This window comes from Melanostigma gelatinosum (genome assembly GCF_949748355.1).
Source record: "Melanostigma gelatinosum genome assembly, chromosome: 22".
NCBI lineage: Eukaryota > Metazoa > Chordata > Actinopteri > Perciformes > Zoarcidae > Melanostigma > Melanostigma gelatinosum.
The window spans coordinates 2868871-2896768 of record NC_136655.1 but is presented as its reverse complement, the minus strand read 5'-3'; the positions used below and the strand labels follow the sequence as shown (position 1 = coordinate 2896768).

At 36.8% G+C, this 27898-nt stretch overlaps 1 protein-coding gene across 2 annotated transcripts; it reads left to right on the top strand.

Annotated features, from left to right (window-relative positions):
- Positions 1 to 216: 216 nt before the first annotated feature.
- Positions 217 to 3609, top strand: atp5f1c (ATP synthase F1 subunit gamma; the record flags this gene model as incomplete). 2 transcript variants are annotated; one of them, XM_079294681.1, is made up of 9 exons in its annotated part: positions 217 to 298; positions 825 to 859; positions 1256 to 1387; positions 1503 to 1710; positions 1935 to 2078; positions 2169 to 2233; positions 2329 to 2484; positions 2980 to 3076; positions 3479 to 3609. In XM_079294681.1, exons 1-9 carry the CDS (start codon positions 258 to 260, stop codon positions 3480 to 3482), a joined length of 882 nt encoding a protein of 293 aa, XP_079150807.1. In that variant the 5' UTR covers positions 217 to 257. The 2 variants fall into 2 exon arrangements, with proteins under 2 accessions (XP_079150807.1, XP_079150808.1); XM_079294682.1 differs by lacking the exon at positions 3479 to 3609 and having other exon boundaries at positions 2980 to 3080.
- Between the last annotated feature and the right edge of the window lie 24289 nt (positions 3610 to 27898).

Here is a 27898-nt window from a genome sequence, read left to right as displayed (position 1 = left end):
CATTTGTACAAGAGTACAATTTTGAAGACAAGATTTTTACTTGTAACATAGTATTTCTGCACTGGGAGTAAAATATCTGAATACTTCTTTCATTACAAGGGTTCATTTAAGTGCGAGACATTGCGGCATCGTTCATGAGTTGTGGAGCTAAGAGTGCTTAACGACATATTTGGCAGCTCCTGAACGCATCATTCGTCCATTTTGCCTTTAGTTTGCGCGTGCGCAGTCGTGCGTGTCTGACCTTCATAGCAGTAACCATGTTCGCCAGGACCAGCGCGTTGGTGTTCTTCCCACAATGGTAAAGTCAAATGCATTTAAATACTTCCACAGCAATATTTGCTTGTATGTTATTTGTATGCACATCATGTGATATTTGATTCGAGTAAATGTGTAACTTGTTGTCTGTAAAACGTGCAGTGATTGAATGCAAGGACGTGCTAACGTGGAGGCCGCGGCTAATGAATGACAGCGGTGTGTCTCTGAGTTCAGAGAAGCTAATGCTAGCGTAGTTTACTAGCTTAAACGCTCTGACATTGTGCGAGAAACAAGTGAAGAGAGTAAACATTTAACCAATGAATGATTTTAAATGATTTTAACTACATTGTGCAACACAGTCATAGAGATATAACGTTAGCTTGCTAGGGCTAACTGTCAAAGCAGCTACTAAGCTAACTGATGCTAGCAAACAAAGTGAACTTTTCAAGTTAAAATGAGTCAATGCTAACGTGACATTAGCTGCTGTTAATGTTAGGCTTTGTTGGTAATGCTGTAACGTGTTGACAATGCTTGCAGCTGAAGCTCACATGCAGTATTTCTCTCCACAGTGGGCAGGTCAGGAACATGGCTACCTTGAAGGACAGTAAGTACTAGCCTCTTAATATGCAACGATAACAGCACAACAACCTGTTGCAGACCATAAACTCACACTAATAACACACCAGATGCAAAATGGTCTCTGCTAAAATACATTCTGAGTATATTCAGATCTGTAAGTTTCCAAGTTTTTAGAGTCTTCAAAACATGGTTTTAATGTATTTGTATTAAACCATTGCAATGTTTTACATACAAACAACAATAAACAACTTAATAACAGCTGATCTTAGTGATTCACAAAAGGTCATCTCTCAGTAAAGTGTGAGTCTTTGCCAGTAATAAAGCATCAAGTTGCCACATAGGTGAACAGTTTAATGTGCCTTTAACCACATTTGTATCATCAGTTGTCTGACTTAGTAATGTCCTTTTTTCTTTTCTTTAGTCACCATCCGGTTGAAGTCCATCAAGAACATCCAGAAAATCACAAAGTCCATGAAAATGGTGGCCGCTGCCAAGTACGCTCGTGCTGAGAGGCAGCTGAAGCCAGCCAGAGTGTACGGCGCTGGTGCTCTGGGTATGTACACCTGTCTTGTTGTCTCTTCCTCTGTATTATTTTTACCTCTGATAGTGTGTTTTTTAAATGTTTTGACACGGATCTAAGTTTCCACCGTTTCCTTTCTGCTCTCAAGCCCTCTACGAGAAGGCCAACATCCAAGCGCCGGAGGACAAGACCGCCAAGCACTTGATCGTTGGCGTGTCTTCCGACCGTGGACTCTGTGGTGCCATCCACTCCAATGTGGCCAAGGCCATTAAGGCCGAGATCGCCGTCCTGACCGGCGCTGGCAAGGAGGTCATGGTGATCAATGTGGGAGACAAGCTGAGAGGCATCCTGCAAAGGTACCAATGGAAACATTAAATATTAATATAATTATAACATTTAATGAAAGACACAGGTTCACTGATGTTGCTGTTTATTTGTGGCAGAAATTTTGTGATATTTATCGTCTTGTGTTAGGTTTAGAATAACTAATAAGTTGCTAATTAGATGACTTGTAGTTTAGAATAAGTGTTCAGGTGATTTTTGAGTTACTGTACCAATAGCACCCTCTGTTCCTGATCAGAACTCATAAACAACACATCATTATGAACTGTAAGGAAATGGGCCGCAAGCCCCCGAGCTTTGGTGACGCTTCAATCGTCGCCAGCGAGCTGCTGGACTGTGGCTATGAGTTTGACCAGGGCTCCATCATCTTCAACAGGTTCAAGTAAGCTGCTCAGTTTTTACTTTTTCCATGTGGCATGAGCAAAATACACGTCGTGTCGATCATTAAAATGAATCCGTTTCTCTGATGCAGGTCTGTTATCTCATACAAGACGGAGAAGAAGCCGGTGTTTTCCACAGAGACGATTGCTAACTCAGGTATAGTGTGGTTGTAAAGAACCAAAATGGTTGCGCAGATCCTCGGGCGTCCCTTACAGAGAGATACTGAACATCTCGTGTTCCTCCCATGACAGAGAGCATGGGCATCTATGATGACATTGATGCTGATGTGCTGAGGAACTACCAGGAGTTTGCTCTGGTCAACATCCTCTACATGGCCATGAAGGAGTCCACCACCGCTGAGCAGAGTGCCAGGATGACCGCTATGGACAGCGCCAGCAAGAACGCCTGTAAGAACACATTTTACATTCCCTTCTTTCAGGAGTGTGCTCTTGCTATAAATCTCTCATGAGAAAGAATTGGGTCTAAAATGAAGTTGTCGACAGAAAGTAAATGCATTTATTTAGCGCCTTCCCAGTCTTCCGACCGCTCAAAGTGCTTTACACTAGATGTCAACGTTTAACCCGTTATGTATTTATAGGCTTGTTCGAGATGAGCCCGGCCTGCACAGAACCGATCACAGGGACGCCGGTTCGATTTGTGTCCAACTTGCTGTGACAACAGTTTTCATAGCCAGGGCATTTTAAAACAAATGTGTATTCCTTTTTGTTTTTTTTGTAAACGTCCGTTATTCAGGCGTAGCGTTTTGGTCCTATATTCAGTGTTGGTTTGATGTGTTCACCATCACTTTTCACATACGTTCAGGGCTGCATTCGATTTTCCTGTTCTGAAGTAAAGTTTAACATTTCGACATCGACTGACGTATTTGTCTCCCGTTCCTTCAGCTGAGATGATTGACAAGCTGACCCTCACCTTCAACCGTACCAGACAGGCCGTCATCACCAAGGAGCTCATTGAGATCATCTCTGGAGCTGCTGCTCTGTAAGTCTTTTCACTTGCACAGATTTTCCCCCAGCGACTCTCACCCTCTTTCATTATATTCCTCTATCATTCGCTTATGAGTTATTCTCTGCCCTGCATAAGATGCTCTCACCTATGCATGTCTTTTTATAATGTCCAAAATCCATCACCTTGTTGTGTGACTAATTGTCCTCTCTGAACCAATCTGCTCCTCCTCATTCTCTGCTGAACTCAGAACCTGAGGCATGTTTTAACAGAGGAGGTAACACTGTAATGTTTTGTGTAGCATTAATTCTTTGATAGAACAGTCTAGATGCCCTTTAGGTTTTAGAGTATCTCCAGAGGTTCATCTTGTCCCCATCCAAGTTTAAAGAGCTGTGTGTGTTCACTTTCTCACCTCTTTTTATTCTTCTTTCTTTGCAGATAAACTGACGAGATCTTCGTTTCCATTACCGATTCAAAGTACTTCAGACACTGTTGTGTCGTCGAGTCGATGAACGTTTGTGCTTCTATTTGTAAAATATATGGAGAAAATAAACCTCTTACAGAACCTTCATGCTTTTCATCCCTGTATCTGTCTTTCCTCCCAATAAATATGAATGTCGATGCTTCACTCTTGTGGAATTTTAAAGGCACACCCATACAGTTTGTTTGATTGATTCATTTGTCAAAGCAGCCTGGTTGCACAGTAAAGAAATACACTGACTCTGGAGAAGTACTTCCCTTTAACTGGTAACTTTTAAAGCAGTTGAGTTATCTGCTGATGTGACAGATCCACATCAGTTTCTTTGTCTGTGTCGTGAAGATGGTCTAGAGTTATTCTTAATGTTCATCATCGGAGCCACCGGATCGTATTCTGGTGAAATCGGATGAAGTCATGCAGGTTCATCAGAAACTCCTTCAGCTCAGACCGGTCCACCGTGGACAACCAGGAGCGAGAAGAGCTCAGCTCCCGGCAGCAGCAGCATCTCCACCAGGAGCAGCGCTTCTCCTCTCTGGGAGTAAACACCACGCTGCTAGAGATCCAGAACCTACTGCGCTGCAGTAAAATAAAAGGTTTTCTAAAGGGACTCCACCCCTTTTGTGTATAGGATCTGCCAAAATTGACTGAGTCACAGTATAGCATGTCGAAAGTTTCTTGTAATACCACAGTGTAGAAATACTGTTACAAGTAGAAGTCATGCATGACTTTACTTGAATAAAAGTCATAGTATAGCCAGATATGGGCAGTATTTCTATTACTTTTGAGTATTTTGTAACAAAATACATATTGTATCTGTGTAACATGTTGACTATCTATACGTATAATTTATGTCTGGGTCTGGCTACATAGCCTATTGTATAAACATTGTTATAATATCAAGCTAGCGATCGATGCTAACATGCTAATGACGCTAGCATGCTGTCTAGGCTAGTGCATAGCAAGTTAACTTATCAGTTGAGTAGCTTGCTATGAAGAGGGAGATTGGATGTTCATAACCTTATCAAGAGACGTCTGGCCATCTAATCTTGCACTGTACTACAAGTTATGCTGTATCTTGTGAATGTCATAATGCCATATCAATGACTGGCAGATAATATAGTTCACAGTTAGCCAGGCTATGACAGTTGATGTCCATTTGTCAAAAAAAACAAATACAATTTTTTTTTTTAAAAGGCATATTATGAATCTGTTTTATTATTTCATACATTCTACAGTTGGCCAGGTGGACAACATGTCTGTGACTGTTCTTCCTTTTTGTGGGGTTCACCAGAGCTTTGTGTACATTATATAGCCCAAACCTGAATGCTCTGCTATACCAAATTGTGAGAAAACGAAAGATCCAGAAAAAAGTATTTCCTATATTTTAAATACAAAATACATGTATTGTATTTTGTTACATTTTCTGGCACCAGTATTTAGCATTTCATTTTAATACATTTATTTGAGGGGTATTTTGTATCAAAACACGTTTTGATGTATTTTTGCCCATCTGAGTACAGCGTGTCAAAGAAAGTCATGAAAAAGTCAAAGTATAGTGTCACGACCCGGCTCAAAAAGTCTAAACATGAGGAAGACTAGTCAAAAGTAACAAACAACCAGCCAGCCAGGTCCTCGAAACAGGCGGCTGAGAGGAGATGAGCAGAGAGGAACACAGCCAAAGAAGAGGGGCAGCCTTTATAGCTGGGACCAACCCAACTCAGGTGTCCCCCATCAGTGGCCGATTAACATCCTGGAAGACATCCTGAGAGGAAACAGACACAGACCCCTGGTGGAAGGGAGGGGTATTCACAATAGCATGTCGAAAAAAAGTCATGAAAAAGTCAAAGTACAGCATGTCGAAAAAAGTCATAGTATAGCATGTCGAAAAAAGTCATAGTATAGCATGTCGGAAAAAGTCATAGTATAGCATGTCGGAAAAAGTCATAGTATAGCATGTCGAAAAAGTCAGTGTAATATGTCGAAAAAAGTCATAGTATAGCGTGTCGAAAAAAGTCAGAAAAAGTCCGAAAAAGTCATAGTATAGCATGTCAAAAAAAGTCATAGTATTGCATGTCGAAAAAAGTCAGAGTACAATATGTCGAAAAAAGTCATAGTATAGCATGTCGAAAAAAGTCATAGTATAGCATGTCGAAAAAAAGTCATAGTATAGCATGTCGGAAAAAGTCATAGTATAGCATGTCGAAAAAAGTCATAAAAAAGTCATAGTATAGCATGTCGAAAAAAGTCATAAAAAAGTCATAGTATAGCATGTCGTAAAAAGTCATAGTATAGCATGTCGAAAAAAGTCATAGTATAGCATGTCGAAAAAAGTCATAGTATAGCATGTCGGAAAAAGTCATAGTATAGCATGTCGAAAAAAGTCATAGTATAGCATGTCGAAAAAAGTCATAGTATAGCATGTCGAAAAAAGTCATAAAAAAGTCATAGTATAGCATGTCGAAAAAAGTCATAAAAAAGTCATAGTATAGCATGTCGGAAAAAGTCATAGTATAGCATGTCGAAATAAGTCATAGTATTGCATGTCGAAAAAAGTCATAATACAGCATGTCGAAAAAGTCATGAAAAAGTCACTTTACAGCATGTCGAAAAAAGTCATAGTATAGCATGTCGAAAAAAGTCATAGTATAGCATGTCGAAAAAAGTCATAAAAAAGTCATAGTATAGCATGTCGAAAAAAGTCATAGTATAGCATGTCGAAAAAAGTCATAGTATAGCATGTCGGAAAAAGTCATAGTATAGCATGTCGAAAAAAGTCATAGTATAGCATGTCGGAAAAAGTCATAGTATAGCATGTCGAAAAAAGTCATAGAATAGCATGTCGAAAAAAGTCATAAAAAAGTCATAGTATAGCATGTCGGAAAAAGTCACAGTATAGCATGTCGAAATAAGTCATAGTATTGCATGTCGAAAAAAGTCAGAGTACAATATGTCGAAAAAAGTCATCGTACAGCATGTCGAAAAAGTCATGAAAAAGTCACAGTACAGCATGTCGAAAAAAGTCATAGTATAGCATGTCGAAAAAAGTCATAGTATAGCATGTCGAAAAAAGTCATAGTATAGCATGTCGAAAAAAGTCATAAATAAGTCATAGTATAGCATGTCGAAAAAAGTCATAGTATAGCATGTCGGAAAAAGTCATAGTATAGCATGTCGAAAAAAGTCATAAAAAAGTCATAGTATAGCATGTCGAAAAAAGTCATACAAAAGTCATAGTATAGCATGTCGAAATAAGTCATAGTATAGCATGTCGAAAAAAGTCATAGTATAGCATGTCGGAAAAAGTCATAGTATAGCATGTCGAAAAAAGTCATAGTATAGCATGTCGAAAAAAGTCATAAAAAAGTCATAGTATAGCATGTCGAAAAAAGTCATAAAAAAGTCATAGTATAGCATGTCGAAAAAAGTCATAAAAAAGTCATAGTATAGCATGTCGAAAAAAGTCATAGTATAGCATGTCGAAAAAAACCATAGTATAATATGTCGCAAAAAGTCATAGTATAATATGTCGAAAAAAGTCATAGTATAGCATGTCGGAAAAAGTCATCGTATAGCATGTCGAAAAAAGTCATAGTATAGCATGTCGGAAAAAGTCATAGTATAGCATGTCGAAAAAAGTCAGAGTATAGCATATCGGAAAAAGTCATAGTATAGCATGTCGAAAAAAGTCATAGTATAGCATGTCGAAAAAAGTCATAGTATAGCATGTCGGAAAAAGTCATAGAATAGCATGTCGAAAAAAGTCATAAAAAAGTCATAGTATAGCATGTCGAAAAAAGTCATAGTATAGCATGTCGGAAAAAGTCACAGTATAGCATGTCGAAATAAGTCATAGTATTGCATGTCGAAAAAAGTCAGAGTACAATATGTCGAAAAAAGTCATCGTACAGCATGTCGAAAAAGTCATGAAAAAGTCACAGTACAGCATGTCGAAAAAAGTCATAGTATAGCATGTCGAAAAAAGTCATAGTATAGCATGTCGAAAAAAGTCATAGTATAGCATGTCGAAAAAAGTCATAAATAAGTCATAGTATAGCATGTCGAAAAAAGTCATAGTATAGCATGTCGGAAAAAGTCATAGTATAGCATGTCGAAAAAAGTCATAAAAAAGTCATAGTATAGCATGTCGAAAAAAGTCATACAAAAGTCATAGTATAGCATGTCGAAATAAGTCATAGTATAGCATGTCGAAAAAAGTCATAGTATAGCATGTCGGAAAAAGTCATAGTATAGCATGTCGAAAAAAGTCATAGTATAGCATGTCGAAAAAAGTCATAAAAAAGTCATAGTATAGCATGTCGAAAAAAGTCATAAAAAAGTCATAGTATAGCATGTCGAAAAAATTCATAAAAAAGTCATAGTATAGCATGTCGAAAAAAGTCATAGTATAGCATGTCGAAAAAAACCATAGTATAATATGTCGCAAAAAGTCATAGTATAATATGTCGAAAAAAGTCATAGTATAGCATGTCGGAAAAAGTCATCGTATAGTATGTCGAAAAAAGTCATAGTATAGCATGTCGGAAAAAGTCATAGTATAGCATGTCGAAAAAAGTCAGAGTATAGCATATCGGAAAAAGTCATAGTATAGCATGTCGAAAAAAGTCATAGTATAGCATGTCGAAAAAAGTCATAGTATAGCATGTCGGAAAAAGTCATAGTATAGCATGTCGAAAAAAGTCATAGTATAGCATGTCGGAAAAAGTCATAGTATAGCATGTCGAAAAAAGTCAGAGTATAGCATATCGAAAAAAGTCATAGTATAGCATGTCGAAAAAAGTCATAGTATAGCATGTCGAAAAAAGTCAGAGTATAGCATATCGAAAAAAGTCATAGTATAGCATGTCGAAAAAAGTCATAAAAAAGTCATAGTATAGCATGTCGAAAAAAGTCATAGTATAGCATGTCGGAAAAAGTCACAGTATAGCATGTCGAAATAAGTCATAGTATAGCATGTCGAAAAAAGTCATAGTATAATATGTTGAAAAAAGTCATAGTATAATATGTCGAAAAAAGTCATAGTATAGCATGTCGGAAAAAGTCATAGTATAGCATGTCGGAAAAAGTCATAGTATAGCATGTCGAAAAAAGTCATAGTATAGCATGTCGAAAAAAGTCATAGTATAGCATGTCGAAAAAAGTCATAGTATAGCATGTCGGAAAAAGTCATAGTATGGCATGTCGAAAAAAGTCATAGTATAGCATGTCGAAAAAAGTCATAGTATAGCATGTCGAAAAAAGTCATAAAAAAGTCATAGTATAGCATGTCGAAAAAAGTCATAGTATAGCATGTCGGAAAAAGTCATAGTATAGCATGTCGAAATAAGTCATAGTATTGCATGTCGAAAAAAGTCATAATACAGCATGTCGAAAAAGTCATGAAAAAGTCACTTTACAGCATGTCGAAAAAAGTCATAGTATAGCATGTCGAAAAAAGTCATAGTATAGCATGTCGAAAAAAGTCATAAAAAAGTCATAGTATAGCATGTCGAAAAATTCATAGTATAGCATGTCGAAAAAAGTCATAGTATAGCATGTCGGAAAAAGTCATAGTATAGCATGTCGAAAAAAGTCATAGTATAGCATGTCGGAAAAAGTCATAGTATAGCATGTCGAAAAAAGTCATAGAATAGCATGTCGAAAAAAGTCATAAAAAAGTCATAGTATAGCATGTCGAAAAAAGTCATAGTATAGCATGTCGGAAAAAGTCACAGTATAGCATGTCGAAATAAGTCATAGTATTGCATGTCGAAAAAAGTCAGAGTACAATATGTCGAAAAAAGTCATCGTACAGCATGTCGAAAAAGTCACAGTACAGCATGTCGAAAAAAGTCATAGTATAGCATGTCGAAAAAAGTCATAGTATAGCATGTCGGAAAAAGTCATAGTATAGCATGTCGAAAAAAGTCATAAATAAGTCATAGTATAGCATGTCGAAAAAAGTCATAGTATAGCATGTCGGAAAAAGTCATAGTATAGCATGTCGAAAAAAGTCATAAAAAAGTCATAGTATAGCATGTCGAAAAAAGTCATAAAAAAGTCATAGTATAGCATGTCGAAAAAAGTCATAGTATAGCATGTCGAAAAAAGTCATAGTATAGCATGTCGGAAAAAGTCATAGTATAGCATGTCGAAAAAAGTCATAGTATAGCATGTCGAAAAAAGTCATAAAAAAGTCATAGTATAGCATGTCGAAAAAGTCATAAAAAAGTCATAGTATAGCATGTCGAAAAAAGTCATAAAAAAGTCATAGAATAGCATGTCGAAAAAAGTCATAAAAAAGTCATAGTATAGCATGTCGAAAAAAGTCATAGTATAGCATGTCGGAAAAAGTCACAGTATAGCATGTCGAAATAAGTCATAGTATTGCATGTCGAAAAAAGTCAGAGTACAATATGTCGAAAAAAGTCATCGTACAGCATGTCGAAAAAGTCATGAAAAAGTCACAGTACAGCATGTCGAAAAAAGTCATAGTATAGCATGTCGAAAAAAGTCATAGTATAGCATGTCGGAAAAAGTCATAGTATAGCATGTCGAAAAACGTCATAAATAAGTCATAGTATAGCATGTCGAAAAAAGTCATAGTATAGCATGTCGGAAAAAGTCATAGTATAGCATGTCGAAAAAAGTCATAAAAAAGTCATAGTATAGCATGTCGAAAAAAGTCATAAAAAAGTCATAGTATAGCATGTCGAAAAAAGTCATAGTATAGCATGTCGGAAAAAGTCATAGTATAGCATGTCGAAAAAAGTCATAGTATAGCATGTCGAAAAAAGTCATAAAAAAGTCATAGTATAGCATGTCGAAAAAAGTCATAAAAAAGTCATAGTATAGCATGTCGAAAAAAGTCATAGTATAGCATGTCGAAAAAAGTCATAGTATAATATGTCGAAAAAAGTCATAGTATAGCATGTCGGAAAAAGTCATAGTATAGCATGTCGAAAAAAGTCATAGTATAGCATGTCGGAAAAAGTCATAGTATAGCATGTCGAAAAAAGTCAGAGTATAGCATATCGGAAAAAGTCATAGTATAGCATGTCGAAAAAAGTCATAGTATAGCATGTCGAAAAAAGGTATAGTATAGCATGTCGGAAAAAGTCATAGTATAGCATGTCGAAAAAAGTCATAGTATAGCATGTCGGAAAAAGTCATAGTATAGCATGTCGAAAAAAGTCAGAGTATAGCATATCGAAAAAAGTCATAGTATAGCATGTCGAAAAAAGTCATAGTATAGCATGTCGAAAAAAGTCAGAGTATAGCATATCGGAAAAAGTCATAGTATAGCATGTCGAAAAAAGTCATAAAAAAGTCATAGTATAGCATGTCGAAAAAAGTCATAAAAAAGTCATAGTATAGCATGTCGAAAAAAGTCATAGTATAGCATTTCGGAAAAAGTCACAGTATAGCATGTCGAAAAAAGTCATAGTATAATATGTCGAAAAAAGTCATAGTATAATATGTCGAAAAAAGTCATCGTATAATATGTCGAAAAAAGTCATCGTATAATATGTCGAAAAAAGTCATAGTATAATATGTCGAAAAAAGTCATAGTATAGCATGTCGAAAAAAGTCATAGTATAGCATGTCGGAAAAAGTCACAGGATAGCATGTCGAAATAAGTCATAGTATTGCATGTCGAAAAAAGTCAGAGTACAATATGTCGAAAAAAGTCATAGTACAGCATGTCGAAAAAGTCATAGTATAATATGTCGAAAAAAGTCATAGTATAGCATGTCGAAAAAAGTCATAGTATAATATGTCGAAAAAAGTCATAGTATAGCATGTCGGAAAAAGTCATAGTATAGCATGTCGAAAAAAGTCATAGTATAGCATGACGGAAAAAGTCATAGTATAGCATGTCGAAAAAAGTCAGAGTATAGCATATCGGAAAAAGTCATAGTATAGCATGTCGAAAAAAGTCATAGTATAGCATGTCGAAAAAAGTCATAGTATAGCATGTCGGAAAAAGTCATAGTATAGCATGTCGAAAAAAGTCATAGTATAGCATGTCGGAAAAAGTCATAGTATAGCATGTCGAAAAAAGTCAGAGTATAGCATATCGAAAAAAGTCATAGTATAGCATGTCGAAAAAAGTCATAGTATAGCATGTCGAAAAAAGTCAGAGTATAGCATATCGGAAAAAGTCATAGTATATCATGTCGAAAAAAGTCAGAAAAAAGTCATAGTATAGCATGTCGAAAAAAGTCATAAAAAAGTCATAGTATAGCATGTCGAAAAAAGTCATAGTATAGCATGTCGGAAAAAGTCATAGTATAGCATGTCGAAAAAAGTCATAGTATAGCATGTCGAAAAAAGTCATAAAAAAGTCATAGTATAGCATGTCGAAAAAAGTCATAAAAAAGTCATAGTATAGCATGTCGAAAAAAGTCATAAAAAAGTCATAGAATAGCATGTCGAAAAAAGTCATAAAAAAGTCATAGTATAGCATGTCGAAAAAAGTCATAGTATAGCATGTCGGAAAAAGTCACAGTATAGCATGTCGAAATAAGTCATAGTATTGCATGTCGAAAAAAGTCAGAGTACAATATGTCGAAAAAAGTCATGGTACAGCATGTCGAAAAAGTCATGAAAAAGTCACAGTACAGCATGTCGAAAAAAGTCATAGTATAGCATGTCGAAAAAAGTCATAGTATAGCATGTCGGAAAAAGTCATAGTATAGCATGTCGAAAAACGTCATAAATAAGTCATAGTATAGCATGTCGAAAAAAGTCATAGTATAGCATGTCGGAAAAAGTCATAGTATAGCATGTCGAAAAAAGTCATAAAAAAGTCATAGTATAGCATGTCGAAAAAAGTCATAAAAAAGTCATAGTATAGCATGTCGAAAAAAGTCATAGTATAGCATGTCGAAAAAAGTCATAGTATAGCATGTCGGAAAAAGTCATAGTATAGCATGTCGAAAAAAGTCATAGTATAGCATGTCGAAAAAAGTCATAAAAAAGTCATAGTATAGCATGTCGAAAAAAGTCATAAAAAAGTCATAGTATAGCATGTCGAAAAAAGTCATAGTATAGCATGTCGAAAAAAGTCATAGTATAATATGTCGAAAAAAGTCATAGTATAGCATGTCGGAAAAAGTCATAGTATAGCATGTCGAAAAAAGTCATAGTATAGCATGTCGGAAAAAGTCATAGTATAGCATGTCGAAAAAAGTCAGAGTATAGCATATCGGAAAAAGTCATAGTATAGCATGTCGAAAAAAGTCATAGTATAGCATGTCGAAAAAAGTTATAGTATAGCATGTCGGAAAAAGTCATAGTATAGCATGTCGAAAAAAGTCATAGTATAGCATGTCGGAAAAAGTCATAGTATAGCATGTCGAAAAAAGTCAGAGTATAGCATATCGAAAAAAGTCATAGTATAGCATGTCGAAAAAAGTCATAGTATAGCATGTCGAAAAAAGTCAGAGTATAGCATATCGGAAAAAGTCATAGTATAGCATGTCGAAAAAAGTCATAAAAAAGTCATAGTATAGCATGTCGAAAAAAGTCATAAAAAAGTCATAGTATAGCATGTCGAAAAAAGTCATAGTATAGCATTTCGGAAAAAGTCACAGTATAGCATGTCGAAATAAGTCATAGTATAGCATGTCGGAAAAAGTCATAGTATAGCATGTCGAAAAAAGTCATAGTATAGCATGTCGGAAAAAGTCATAGTATAGCATGTCGAAAAAAGTCAGAGTATAGCATATCGAAAAAAGTCATAGTATAGCATGTCGAAAAAAGTCATAGTATAGCATGTCGAAAAAAGTCAGAGTATAGCATATCGGAAAAAGTCATAGTATATCATGTCGAAAAAAGTCAGAAAAAAGTCATAGTATAGCATGTCGAAAAAAGTCATAAAAAAGTCATAGTATAGCATGTCGAAAAAAGTCATAGTATAGCATGTCGGAAAAAGTCATAGTATAGCATGTCGAAAAAAGTCATAGTATAGCATGTCGAAAAAAGTCATAAAAAAGTCATAGTATAGCATGTCGAAAAAAGTCATAAAAAAGTCATAGTATAGCATGTCGAAAAAAGTCATAAAAAAGTCATAGAATAGCATGTCGAAAAAAGTCATAAAAAAGTCATAGTATAGCATGTCGAAAAAAGTCATAGTATAGCATGTCGGAAAAAGTCACAGTATAGCATGTCGAAATAAGTCATAGTATTGCATGTCGAAAAAAGTCAGAGTACAATATGTCGAAAAAAGTCATGGTACAGCATGTCGAAAAAGTCATGAAAAAGTCACAGTACAGCATGTCGAAAAAAGTCATAGTATAGCATGTCGAAAAAAGTCATAGTATAGCATGTCGGAAAAAGTCATAGTATAGCATGTCGAAAAACGTCATAAATAAGTCATAGTATAGCATGTCGAAAAAAGTCATAGTATAGCATGTCGGAAAAAGTCATAGTATAGCATGTCGAAAAAAGTCATAAAAAAGTCATAGTATAGCATGTCGAAAAAAGTCATAAAAAAGTCATAGTATAGCATGTCGAAAAAAGTCATAGTATAGCATGTCGAAAAAAGTCATAGTATAGCATGTCGGAAAAAGTCATAGTATAGCATGTCGAAAAAAGTCATAGTATAGCATGTCGAAAAAAGTCATAAAAAAGTCATAGTATAGCATGTCGAAAAAAGTCATAAAAAAGTCATAGTATAGCATGTCGAAAAAAGTCATAGTATAGCATGTCGAAAAAAGTCATAGTATAATATGTCGAAAAAAGTCATAGTATAGCATGTCGGAAAAAGTCATAGTATAGCATGTCGAAAAAAGTCATAGTATAGCATGTCGGAAAAAGTCATAGTATAGCATGTCGAAAAAAGTCAGAGTATAGCATATCGGAAAAAGTCATAGTATAGCATGTCGAAAAAAGTCATAGTATAGCATGTCGAAAAAAGTTATAGTATAGCATGTCGGAAAAAGTCATAGTATAGCATGTCGAAAAAAGTCATAGTATAGCATGTCGGAAAAAGTCATAGTATAGCATGTCGAAAAAAGTCAGAGTATAGCATATCGAAAAAAGTCATAGTATAGCATGTCGAAAAAAGTCATAGTATAGCATGTCGAAAAAAGTCAGAGTATAGCATATCGGAAAAAGTCATAGTATAGCATGTCGAAAAAAGTCATAAAAAAGTCATAGTATAGCATGTCGAAAAAAGTCATAAAAAAGTCATAGTATAGCATGTCGAAAAAAGTCATAGTATAGCATTTCGGAAAAAGTCACAGTATAGCATGTCGAAATAAGTCATAGTATAGCATGTCGAAAAAAGTCATAGTATAATATGTCGAAAAAAGTCATAGTATAATATGTCGAAAAAAGTCATCGTATAATATGTCGAAAAAAGTCATCGTATAATATGTCGAAAAAAGTCATAGTATAATATGTCGAAAAAAGTCATAGTATAGCATGTCGAAAAAAGTCATAGTATAGCATGTCGGAAAAAGTCACAGGATAGCATGTCGAAATAAGTCATAGTATTGCATGTCGAAAAAAGTCAGAGTACAATATGTCGAAAAAAGTCATAGTACAGCATGTCGAAAAAGTCATAGTATAATATGTCGAAAAAAGTCATAGTATAGCATGTCGAAAAAAGTCATAGTATAATATGTCGAAAAAAGTCATAGTATAGCATGTCGGAAAAAGTCATAGTATAGCATGTCGAAAAAAGTCATAGTATAGCATGACGGAAAAAGTCATAGTATAGCATGTCGAAAAAAGTCAGAGTATAGCATATCGGAAAAAGTCATAGTATAGCATGTCGAAAAAAGTCATAGTATAGCATGTCGAAAAAAGTCATAGTATAGCATGTCGGAAAAAGTCACAGTATAGCATGTCGAAATAAGTCATAGTATAGCATGTCGAAAAAAGTCATAGTATAATATGTCGAAAAAAGTCATAGTATAATATGTCGAAAAAAGTCATCGTATAATATGTCGAAAAAGTCATCGTATAATATGTCGAAAAAAGTCATAGTATAATATGTCGAAAAAAGTCATAGTATAGCATGTCGAAAAAAGTCATAGTATAGCATGTCGGAAAAAGTCACAGGATAGCATGTCGAAATAAGTCATAGTATTGCATGTCGAAAAAAGTCAGAGTACAATATGTCGAAAAAAGTCATAGTACAGCATGTCGAAAAAAGTCATAGTATAGCATGTCGAAAAAAGTCATAGTATAGCATGTCGAAAAAAGTCATAAATAAGTCATCGTATAGCATGTCGAAAAAAGTCATAAATAAGTCATAGTATAGCATGTCGAAAAAAGTCATAGTATAGCATGTCGGAAAAAGTCATAGAATAGCATGTCGAAAAAAGTCATAAAAAAGTCATAGTATAGCATGTCGAAAAAAGTCATAAAAAAGTCATAGTATAGCATGTCGAAAAAAGTCATAGTATAGCATGTCGAAAAAAGTCATAGTATAGCATGTCGGAAAAAGTCATAGTATAATATGTCGAAAAAAGTCATAGTATAGCATGTCGAAAAAAGTCATAGTATAGCATGTCGGAAAAAGTCATAAAAAAGTCATAGTATAGCATGTCGAAAAAAGTCATAAAAAAGTCATAGTATAGCATGTCGAAAAAAGTCATAAAAAAGTCATAGTATAGCATGTCGAAAAAAGTCATAGTATAGCATGTCGAAAAAAGTCATAGTATAATATGTCGAAAAAAGTCATAGTATAGCATGTCGGAAAAAGTCATAGTATAGCATGTCGAAAAAGTCATAGTATAGCATGTCGGAAAAAGTCATAGTATAGCATGTCGAAAAAAGTCAGAGTATAGCATATCGAAAAAAGTCATAGTATAGCATGTCGAAAAAAGTCATAGTATAGCATGTCGAAAAAAGTCATAGTATAGCATGTCGAAAAAAGTCATAGTATAGCATGTCGGAAAAAGTCATAGTATAGCATGTCGGAAAAAGTCATAGTATAGCATGTCGAAAAAAGTCATAGTATAGCATGTCGGAAAAAGTCATAGTATAGCATGTCGAAAAAAGTCATAGTATAGCATGTCGAAAAAAGTCATAGTATAATATGTCGAAAAAAGTCATAGTATAGCATGTCGGAAAAAGTCATAGTATAGCATGTCGAAAAAATTCATAGTATAGCATGTCGGAAAAAGTCATAGTATAGCATGTCGAAAAAAGTCAGAGTATAGCATATCGGAAAAAGTCATAGTATAGCATGTCGAAAAAAGTCATAGTATAGCATGTCGAAAAAAGTCATAGTATAGCATGTCGGAAAAAGTCATAGTATAGCATGTCGAAAAAAGTCATAGTATAGCATGTCGGAAAAAGTCATAGTATAGCATGTCGAAAAAAGTCAGAGTATAGCATATCGGAAAAAGTCATAGTATAGCATGTCGAAAAAAGTCATAGTATAGCATGTCGAAAAAAGTCATAAAAAAGTCATAGTATAGCATGTCGAAAAAAGTCATAGTATAGCATGTCGGAAAAAGTCACAGTATAGCATGTCGAAATAAGTCATAGTATAGCATGTCGAAAAAAGTCATAGTATAATATGTCGAAAAAAGTCATAGTATAATATGTCGAAAAAAGTCATCGTATAATATGTCGAAAAAAGTCATCGTATAATATGTCGAAAAAAGTCATAGTATAATATGTCGAAAAAAGTCATAGTATAGCATGTCGGAAAAAGTCATAGTATAGCATGTCGGAAAAAGTCATAGTATAGCATGTCGAAAAAAGTCATAGTATAGCATGTCGAAAAAAGTCATAGTATAGCATGTCGAAAAAAGTCATAGTATAGCATGTCGGAAAAAGTCATAGTATAGCATGTCGAAAAAAGTCATAGTATAGCATGTCGAAAAAAGTCATAGTATAGCATGTCGAAAAAAGTCATAAAAAAGTCATAGTATAGCATGTCGAAAAAAGTCATAGTATAGCATGTCGGAAAAAGTCATAGTATAGCATGTCGAAATATGTCATAGTATTGCATGTCGAAAAAAGTCATAATACAGCATGTCGAAAAAGTCATGAAAAAGTCACTTTACAGCATGTCGAAAAAAGTCATAGTATAGCATGTCGAAAAAAGTCATAGTATAGCATGTCGAAAAAAGTCATAAAAAAGTCATAGTATAGCATGTCGAAAAAAGTCATAGTATAGCATGTCGAAAAAAGTCATAGTATAGCATGTCGGAAAAAGTCATAGTATAGCATGTCGAAAAAAGTCATAGTATAGCATGTCGGAAAAAGTCATAGTATAGCATGTCGAAAAAAGTCATAGAATAGCATGTCGAAAAAAGTCATAAAAAAGTCATAGTATAGCATGTCGAAAAAAGTCATAGTATAGCATGTCGGAAAAAGTCACAGTATAGCATGTCGAAATAAGTCATAGTATTGCATGTCGAAAAAAGTCAGAGTACAATATGTCGAAAAAAGTCATCGTACAGCATGTCGAAAAAGTCATGAAAAAGTCACAGTACAGCATGTCGAAAAAAGTCATAGTATAGCATGTCGGAAAAAGTCATAGTATAGCATGTCGAAAAAAGTCATAAATAAGTCATAGTATAGCATGTCGAAAAAAGTCATAGTATAGCATGTCGGAAAAAGTCATAGTATAGCATGTCGAAAAAAGTCATAAAAAAGTCATAGTATAGCATGTCGAAAAAAGTCATAAAAAAGTCATAGTATAGCATGTCGAAAAAAGTCATAGTATAGCATGTCGAAAAAAGTCATAGTATAGCATGTCGGAAAAAGTCATAGTATAGCATGTCGAAAAAAGTCATAGTATAGCATGTCGAAAAAAGTCATAAAAAAGTCATAGTATAGCATGTCGAAAAAAGTCATAAAAAAGTCATAGTATAGCATGTCGAAAAAAGTCATAGTATAGCATGTCAAAAAAAGTCATAGTATAATATGTCGAAAAAAGTCATAGTATAGCATGTCGGAAAAAGTCATAGTATAGCATGTCGGAAAAAGTCATAAAAAAGTCATAGTATAGCATGTCGAAAAAAGTCATAAAAAAGTCATAGTATAGCATGTCGAAAAAAGTCATAGTATAGCATGTCGGAAAAAGTCATAGTATAGCATGTCGAAAAAAGTCATAGTATAGCATGTCGGAAAAAGTCATAGTATAGCATGTCGAAAAAAGTCAGAGTATAGCATATCGGAAAAAGTCATAGTATAGCATGTCGAAAAAAGTCATAGTATAGCATGTCGAAAAAAGTTATAGTATAGCATGTTGGAAAAAGTCATAGTATAGCATGTCGAAAAAAGTCATAGTATAGCATGTCGGAAAAAGTCATAGTATAGCATGTCGGAAAAAGTCACAGGATAGCATGTCGAAATAAGTCATAGTATTGCATGACGAAAAAAGTCAGAGTACAATATGTCGAAAAAAGTCATAGTATAGCATGTCGAAAAAAGTCATAGTATAATATGTCGAAAAAAGTCATAGTATAGCATGTCGAAAAAAGTCATAGTATAGCATGTCGGAAAAAGTCACAGGATAGCATGTCGAAATAAGTCATAGTATAGCATATCGAAAAAGTCATAGTATAATATGTCGAAAAAAGTCATAGTATAGCATGTCGAAAAAAGTCATAGTATAATATGTCGAAAAAAGTCATAGTATAGCATGTCGGAAAAAGTCATAGTATAGCATGTCGAAAAAAGTCAGAGTATAGCATGTCGAAAAAAGTCATAGTATAGCATGTCGGAAAAAGTCATAGTATAGCATGTCGAAAAAAGTCATAGTATAGCATGTCGAAAAAAGTCATAGTATAGCATGTCGAAAAAAGTCATAGTATAATATGTCGAAAAAAGTCATAGTATAGCATGTCGAAAAAAGTCATAGTATAATATGTCGAAAAAAGTCATAGTATAGCATGTCGAAAAAAGTCATAGTATAGCATGTCGGAAAAAGTCACAGGATAGCATGTCGAAATAAGTCATAGTATTGCATGTCGAAAAAAGTCAGAGTACAATATGTCGAAAAAAGTCATAGTATAGCATGTCGAAAAAAGTCATAGTATAATATGTCGAAAAAAGTCATAGTATAGCATGTCGAAAAAAGTCATAGTATAGCATGTCGGAAAAAGTCACAGGATAGCATGTCGAAATAAGTCATAGTATAGCATGTCGAAAAAGTCATAGTATAGCATGTCGAAAAAAGTCATAGTATAATATGTCGAAAAAAGTCATAGTATAGCATGTCGGAAAAAGTCATAGTATAGCATGTCGAAAAAAGTCAGAGTATAGCATGTCGAAAAAAGTCATAGTATAGCATGTCGGAAAAAGTCATAGTATAGCATGTCGAAAAAAGTCATAGTATAGCATGTCGAAAAAAGTCATAGTATAATATGTCGAAAAAAGTCATAGTATAGCATGTCGGAAAAAGTCATAGTATAGCATGTCGAAAAAAGTCAGAGTATAGCATGTCGAAAAAAGTCATAGTATAGCATGTCGGAAAAAGTCATAGTATAGCATGTCGAAAAAAGTCATAGTATAGCATGTCGAAAAAAGTCATAGTATAGCATGTCGAAAAAAGTCATAGTATAGCATGTCGGAAAAAGTCATAGTATAGCATGTCGAAAAAAGTCATAGTATAGCATGTCGAAAAAAGTCATAGTATAGCATGTCGTAAAAAGTCATAGTATAGCATGTCGAAAAAAGTCATAGTATAGCATGTCGAAAAAAGTCATAAAAAAGTCATAGTATAGCATGTCGAAAAAAGTCATAAAAAAGTCATAGTATAGCATGTCGAAAAAAGTCATAGTATAGCATGTCAAAAAAAGTCATAGTATAATATGTCGAAAAAAGTCATAGTATAGCATGTCGGAAAAAGTCATAGTATAGCATGTCGGAAAAAGTCATAAAAAAGTCATAGTATAGCATGTCGAAAAAAGTCATAAAAAAGTCATAGTATAGCATGTCTGGTTTACATCTTACCTCAGTGACAGAAGTTTCAATGTCTCTGTGGGTGCTTTTGTGTCTGTTACCTCTCCACTGTCTTGTGGTGTACCGCAGGGCTCGGTTCTGGGGCCTCTGTTATTTTCACTTTATCTGTTACCTTTGGGACCGATCATAAAAAGCTATAATGTGTCCTATCACTTATATGCAGACGACATCCAACTTCATCTGTCATTCAAACCCAGCGAGGCATTCACATTAACTAGGCTCCTGGACTGTGTCAATGCCATCAGAGACTGGACGGCAGAAAACTGCCTGCAACTCAACGACTCTAAGACGGAGGTCCTAGTTATTGCTCCAGAGGAGTTTGTCCCCATGATCAGGCAGATTATTAGTCCTCTCTCCTCTGCTTCCCATTGCAACCTGCGCAATCTTGGGATTTTCTTTGATCGCTCCATGTCATTTGACCCTCATGTTAAGCAGCTGTCCAGGTCATGTTTCTTCCATCTAAGAAATATCAGTAAACTGAGATCTGTATTATCAACGCCTGAATTAGAAATGATCATACACACATTTATCTCCTCTCGCATTGACTACTGCAACTCACTTTTTACATCACTCAGTGTATCTGCTCTTAACCGTCTGCAGGTCATCCAAAATGCTGCCGCCAGATTACTCACCAGGACAAACCGACGGTCTCACATCACCCCCGTACTCCGATCTCTCCACTGGCTTCCTGTAGCATCTCGGATACACTTCAAAATTCTCACCATCACTTACAGAGCACTTCACGGTCAGGCTCCGACTTATGTAGCTGATCTACTTCGCCCCTATTCACCCGCCCGCACTCTCAGGTCAAATGCTCTAGGTCTTCTGTCAGTCCCACGCACACGATTTAAGACCCGTGGTGACCGAGCCTTTGAGGCAGTGGCCCCGAGGCTCTGGAATGCTCTGCCTGCAACTCTACGCCTCGCCGATACTGTGGATACTTTTAAAAGCCAGCTAAAAACCCACCTGTTTAGGCTGGCGTTTGTGTAAAAGTAAACCCATGTCCTAGACCTGCTCTTAACATTTGTTTTACATTTTTATTTTATTTTTATTTTATTCTTTAACATTTTTTATTCACTCTGTGTATGTAATTTATTGACCGTAGGGTCACATTGTGTTTTTTATGCTTTTAAATGTCTGCTCTGTTAAGCACTTTGTGATAGTACTGTCTGTGAAAAGCGCTATATAAATAAAATTCATTCATTCATTCATTCATTCATTCATGTCGAAAAAAGTCATAGTATAGCATGTCGGAAAAAGTCATAGTATAGCATGTCGAAAAAAGTCATAAAAAAGTCATAGTATAGCATGTCGAAAAAAGTCATAGTATAGCATGTCGGTAAAAGTCATAGTATAGCATGTCGAAAAAAGTCATAGTATAGCATGTCGAAAAAAGTCATAGTATAATATGTCGAAAAAAGTCATAGTATAATATGTCGAAAAAAGTCATCGTATAATATGTCGAAAAAAGTCATCGTATAATATGTCGAAAAAAGTCATAGTATAATATGTCGAAAAAAGTCATAGTATAATATGTCGAAAAAAGTCATCGTATAATATGTCGAAAAAAGTCATCGTATAATATGTCGAAAAAAGTCATAGTATAATATGTCGAAAAAAGTCATTGTATAATATGTCGAAAAAAGTCATCGTATAATATGTCGAAAAAAGTCATCGTATAATATGTCGAAAAAAGTCATAAAAAGTCATAGTATAGCATGTCGAAAAGGTCATGAAAAAGTCACAGACTACAAGAGGCCCATCGTTTGCAGTTCATTAAGAGTCCACCGGGCGGCGCTGTCTGATAAGAAATGAGAGGTCTGCCGGTCTTCAGCAGCCACCTGCCTTTAAGAGAAAATCGAAGGGACCAGCAGTGTGAAACGACAACACAACACATTCTTCTGTATGACAGAAGGGTTTAGTTCTGGTCAATTGAGCCACTGATTCAGATTCAGCATCTGATCCGAGTGCAGTCTTTTTGCACAGATCTTGTGGTTTCTCATGTTAATGCTGTTTAGGTTTCTGTGGACAGTTACTGTCAAATAAAGACAGAAAAACAAGACAGAAGGTGGTTGTGGTTTGCATTTATTGTTGTTTGTGTGTCCAGAGTGTATGCTCTTGTGCATCTGTGTGTGCATATTGACGTGCGCGCGTGTGTGTGCATACATGTCCTGCAGGCCTTGTTTGTCTATTGTATTTGTGCTTGTTATTGTTTACTCCTGAGGGGAGTGGGGAGCGATTGCATCTGAACACTGAAATTACAGCGATGCCAGACTCCGATAAACACAGTCGGAGAGCAGCAGCCTTCCCATCTCCCCCTCGCTGGCGAGGCCCAGCAATCCAACTTCACATGGATGTGGGTGAGGGGAAAGGGGGGCGGGGGGGAGGAGGAGGAGGAGGAGGCCTTTTTTCATTTTGGAAATTCTGCAGAGCCTATGTCACAATTGTGAAAGCTGAAGCAGATTGTCTGTTTATTTTTGGCTGTTTTTAATATGTATTCTGTGGAAATGTCAGTGGGTCCAGGTGAAAAGAATAACCAGGAAGTCCGTTTAAAAAGCTTGTGCCAGACAGAAACATCATGGTGGTTTATTGTCAGGATAGTACGAAGTCTGGAGAACAGCGGGTCTCCGCAGTAATAATTGTCTTCTCTGTCTCGATGCTTGGAAGGCAAACAGTAAGTGATGAAATCAGATACTCCACCTGGTATCAGAGCTGTTTTTAAGGCGTGATGATGTGAAATAATAGTCTTCGTGGTTCCCACCCCCTGCTGTGGACTGATGCTATCGGCCTTGGGTCATTTTCCACCAGGCCTGCAAGGAAACAATATAATTTGGCCAAAAAACAACATTCATTTTGTAACTTTATCCATCATTTGTGTGGCAATTACCTTAAATTATCATTATCTTATCATAATGATGGCACAAAACATGGAAAATAAGACCCAAGTTATGTCAAATGTTGAGTGCAGAGAGGAGGAGCTGGCTCTCGGGTATTTTGCGATAGCAGGATTCAAACCAGCAGCTATACTACTTCCAACAAAGCCGAGACAAAAAACCACAACGCACCGTTATTCTTCTTTCATTATGTGTTACGATGAAACTGTGTGTAAAGTGTGTAACTGTAATGTGAGGATTTGGCAGTTGGCGCCCGAATATAATGGCTCCAACAGTGAGTGACGGAAGAAAAAAAAAGACAAAATGTGTGTGTGTGTCTGCCTTAAAGGTGTGTGTAAAGGTATAAAGGTGTGTGAGTGTGCAGAACGAGTGAAGACATCTGAACACTGTGTTCGGGGGGGGGGGGGGGGGGCACCGCTCTGTATTAGCTTCACCTCGTTATCGTTATCGCCCTCCTCCATTGTGGCATGAAGGGCGGAAAATGATTAGAGGAACAGGTGACAATGGAGGCAGAGATTTCTGCCTTTACCCGGGGCAGCGCCTCTGTCAGGTACAGCGGCGTTACGCTCAAAAGAAAAGAAGAGGGGGCGCCGCACAAAAGAGCTCCTTTCTTGCTTTAAAACACTCACGTCTTCTTCGGGAGCGCAGAATGGGTGTTCGTCGGGGGCCAATTGACTTCCTCCATCCTTCTCTCAGGTTATCACAGAGAGGAAGATGAGCGCTCTGAGAGGGGAAAAAAGACTTTTCTACTCCTCCTCTTCGCTCTTAACGCCCTTCTTTTTTTCCCTGATCCGGGAGGGTAGGAAGAAAAGAAGGTAAAGATAGCGGCGAAGGAGGGGAAGACAGGAAGCGAGGCCGAGGCTCTTTCCCACGGCGGCGTCTGCTTCGCGACATGGACTCTGATGTAGTAACGCCAGGGCATTATCTCATTCAACCCCCCTCTTCCTTCTTATCTCAATGCGTCCCCCTCGCTCTTTTCTCCCCCCCCCCCCCCCCCCCCCAGCCTTACACAAAGCTATCAGCTCTGTGGACTTTTCTGACTATTTATGTCGGACAAGGTCAGGATCGTTTAAACCGCTCTGCCTCTCTCAGCCCCTGCAGATGAGATAGCGCGGGAAAGGAGGGAGAAACGATCGATTCCCGCCGCCACGCAGATTTATTCCCCTCCTCCCCCCCGCCTCTTTCTTCTCCCTCATCCTCCCCCAATAGGGTTTTTTTTTTTTTGCACAGATCCAGGAGGGAGGGTCGCCATTGCCATTCGACGCCACCAGGCTCATCAGTCTCTTTAACACCCCGTGGCTTTTAAAATACAGTAGCAAAAGCCCTTAAACTGGGCCACTTTTCTCCCGGTCCAAATGAGCGGCGTCCTCCCATCAATCTGAGCGGCTCGGGGTTTCAGAGGGGCGTGAATGGTGAGGCCTGTTGGGAGGAAGAGATTTAGACGGGGGAAGTGGCGGTTTGTATCATTCGGGGGTGTTTTACAAATGAAGCGGGGCACTTACTCAGGCTGAAGGCTTGATTGTGAAGTGGGCTGGGAAGGGGGTTTACATGGGTTTTTCTAAAGGCCAATAAAGACCCTGATATAAGCGGCTGACAGCTGATATTTAGTGCAACTGTTCGGTATCTGTGACATGGTAATCCTCATGTCAGTCAGCTCCTTTAGTCACGTGTCCTCTTTTCTTCAGATGTCTTGGTAGTTCTGCTCAGATTTAGTTTTTGTATGTGGTGTTTTTGGTCTGTTCAGCCATGAAAAGAGATCCTCCAGGGTCCGCTATACAACAAGCACAATGAGTGTAACCTGATCGCCCGTGGTAGCCAAGCTAGCTAGAGCTAGCCCTGGTGTGCTAGCCCTGTCAGCACAAAGACCACAATCAGCTGAAGGTTTGACGTTGTCATTAAAATTGGGAGAATCCTATTGGTAGAAAATATGAAGTCAATAAGCATAGAATTGGTTAAATAAATGACAGGAAGGTGAACAAATAAAGGGAAACCTAACCTTTGACTTCTCTTCATTATTCACTGATGCGAGTCAGAGATCTGGAATCAGGAAGACTGATCTTCCGATATATTTCCTTCCTGAAAACTTCTGTTACGGACCACCTTGGTAGCCAAAGCTAGCCACACAATCACCACGTCCCGGGTTCGATACCGGCCTTGGCACCTTTGTTGCATGTCATGCCCTCTCGCTCAAACAAAGGCAAATTGACAAAATACTCCTCCTAAAACTCCTGATACACATTAGGGCGGACAAATAAAAACACTGCACAAGACTGTTCTTTGTGATTTCTGTGTTTTTAGAAGAGGTACACGGATACCTTCAACCGCTCCGTTGCTCTTGTGAACTCTTGCCTCAGTCATGAACACTAAAAAAAACACCAAATATTTACATTTAAGAAGCTGGATCCAGTGTTCATTTTTTGCATTTATGCTTAAGAAATTACTTAAAACGATGTTGCAGATTAATGTGTGTGCTTCGCCTCTCATTTCTTTAAACATATTACAATTTTCATGCAAAGTGTTGCCCCAAAAAAATCCTAAATATTGTGTTGTTTTAAAATCTTGTCAGGGCAGAAATAATCATAATCATTTGCGACCGCAGGACACGGAACGCCTCCTTTGAAAGCCAGGATGCCAACAGTAAAACCCATTCATCCGTACATGTGTGGAATCTGATGAAAATGTCTCATTGCATTCTGCTCATATCGAGGGTTCCTCAAAGACAGCCGGTGAAGCGTGATGTGGTTGTTGCTGGCTTTGTCTGAGCGAGTGTGTTTTGTTTGTGAGAATACTTACATTATGTCTTCTTCACTGTGTGTGTGTGTGTGTGTGTGTGTGTGTGTGTGTGTGTGTGTGTGTGTGATACCCTGCCACTCATGTCTTGGGTTACTGTGTTTCTGGCTGAATGATAGATGGCTCAGCCCAACCTCAGAGCCCCGATCCTGAGCTGCCGGACAACATGTCACTGCCAGTTTCCGCCCAACTGAGTGTGTGTGTGTGTGTGTGTGTGTTTGAATATGAGGATGCCAATGATTCTGTGTGTGTGTGTGTGTGTCTGTCCGGTTCCGACCCCCCACCGCAACAGGATAGGTGGGTGAGGACGGCCTGGCAGTGTGTCCGCATGTGTGTGTGTGTGTGCAGTGTGAAGTGCCTGAGGTCCGTGTCCCGCTGAGTGTGGCGGCCCCAGCCCTTTCCTGTCCAGACCACACGTCTAACCAAAACCCAATGTGTGTTTAGGTGTGTGTGTGTGTGGGTGTATTCACGAGTGTGTGCAGGACACTCATTCATAATTCCATTTGAACTATTTTCCTCATCGTTTCATCGATTTAAAAATCTTGTTTTCTGATTATTTGATGAATGATTTAATCTATAAAATGCAAAAAAATTGAGGAAAATTCAGAAAGTGACATCTTTAAAAATGACTTCTTTCGTTCAACCAAACAATTCAAGTTTCCAGAGTGACATTGATTTATCTATTGATGATTTTTTTGTTCGAATGAATCAATTAATTGTCACCATTAGCCTGAGGTGACATCTTTAAATTGCTTGTTTTGTCTGACCAACAGTCCAAAAAAAGATAAACAAGAGCAGTAAATCCTCGTATTTGACGTCCTAAAACAAGCAATTAAATCCTTCTTTAATTAGATCTTGTGATACAATCCATTCAGCTACGCAATGGATTTGTGGTGAGATTTCCTTTTGATGTCAGACGTTGCTACCAGGGTCAAAATCTAAATCTCTATCTTAAGCTTTAAACCAACGCGAGTTGGTTTTTTAGATTAAGTACGTTTTGCAGAATACAGTCAGAATTTGTGATATATTTTAATAACGGATTAAAGAAACAATTATTTCTTTATCAGACAAAATAATTCACAGTGACAATAATATATATTATAATTAATCTTTGTTTATTGTGCGTTTTGTCTCCTTTTTGGCAAATAAATTACACAAAATATGAGTGTGGAGAGAGAGTATAACTTTTTGTATGAAATGATTAAAGAGGTGCTGGATTATTTACACAATACTATCATGTGTGTATTATTCCCATGATAATAATGAGGTTATTGTCAATACCGGTATCGTGACACAGCGTCTAAGAAGTCCATCTTCTGACCAACAGCTGCAAGAAGAGCCACTAAATGGACCTGCTGGTGACATTTGTTTTTTTGCAAGTTGAGGAACTTTAAGGATTCGTGATGATAAACTCTCTTAAAGATTGAAACAAATAACAGATTATCAGAAAGTGAGTCAATGATTAAATTGATGAATCAGCGCTTTGTTGTCTCTAGAACGTTGATCTCATCGGCGCTTCTTCATCAACCTTTACCTTTATCTGATAATATCATTTTAAACACCTTTTTACTCCGGTTCTTGCGCACCAACTTCTCCAATCTGTGACTTTTTCTTAAAAATTCGCAGCAGATAGCACACAAACGAACGGCACCGGGAGAAGGGAAAAGAAGCAGCCCCCCTCCTCTTCCTCCCTCCTCTTCCTCCCTCTCTCCAGTGCTGCCAGCAGACAGTGTTTCTCAGTGTAGTGGAGATTAT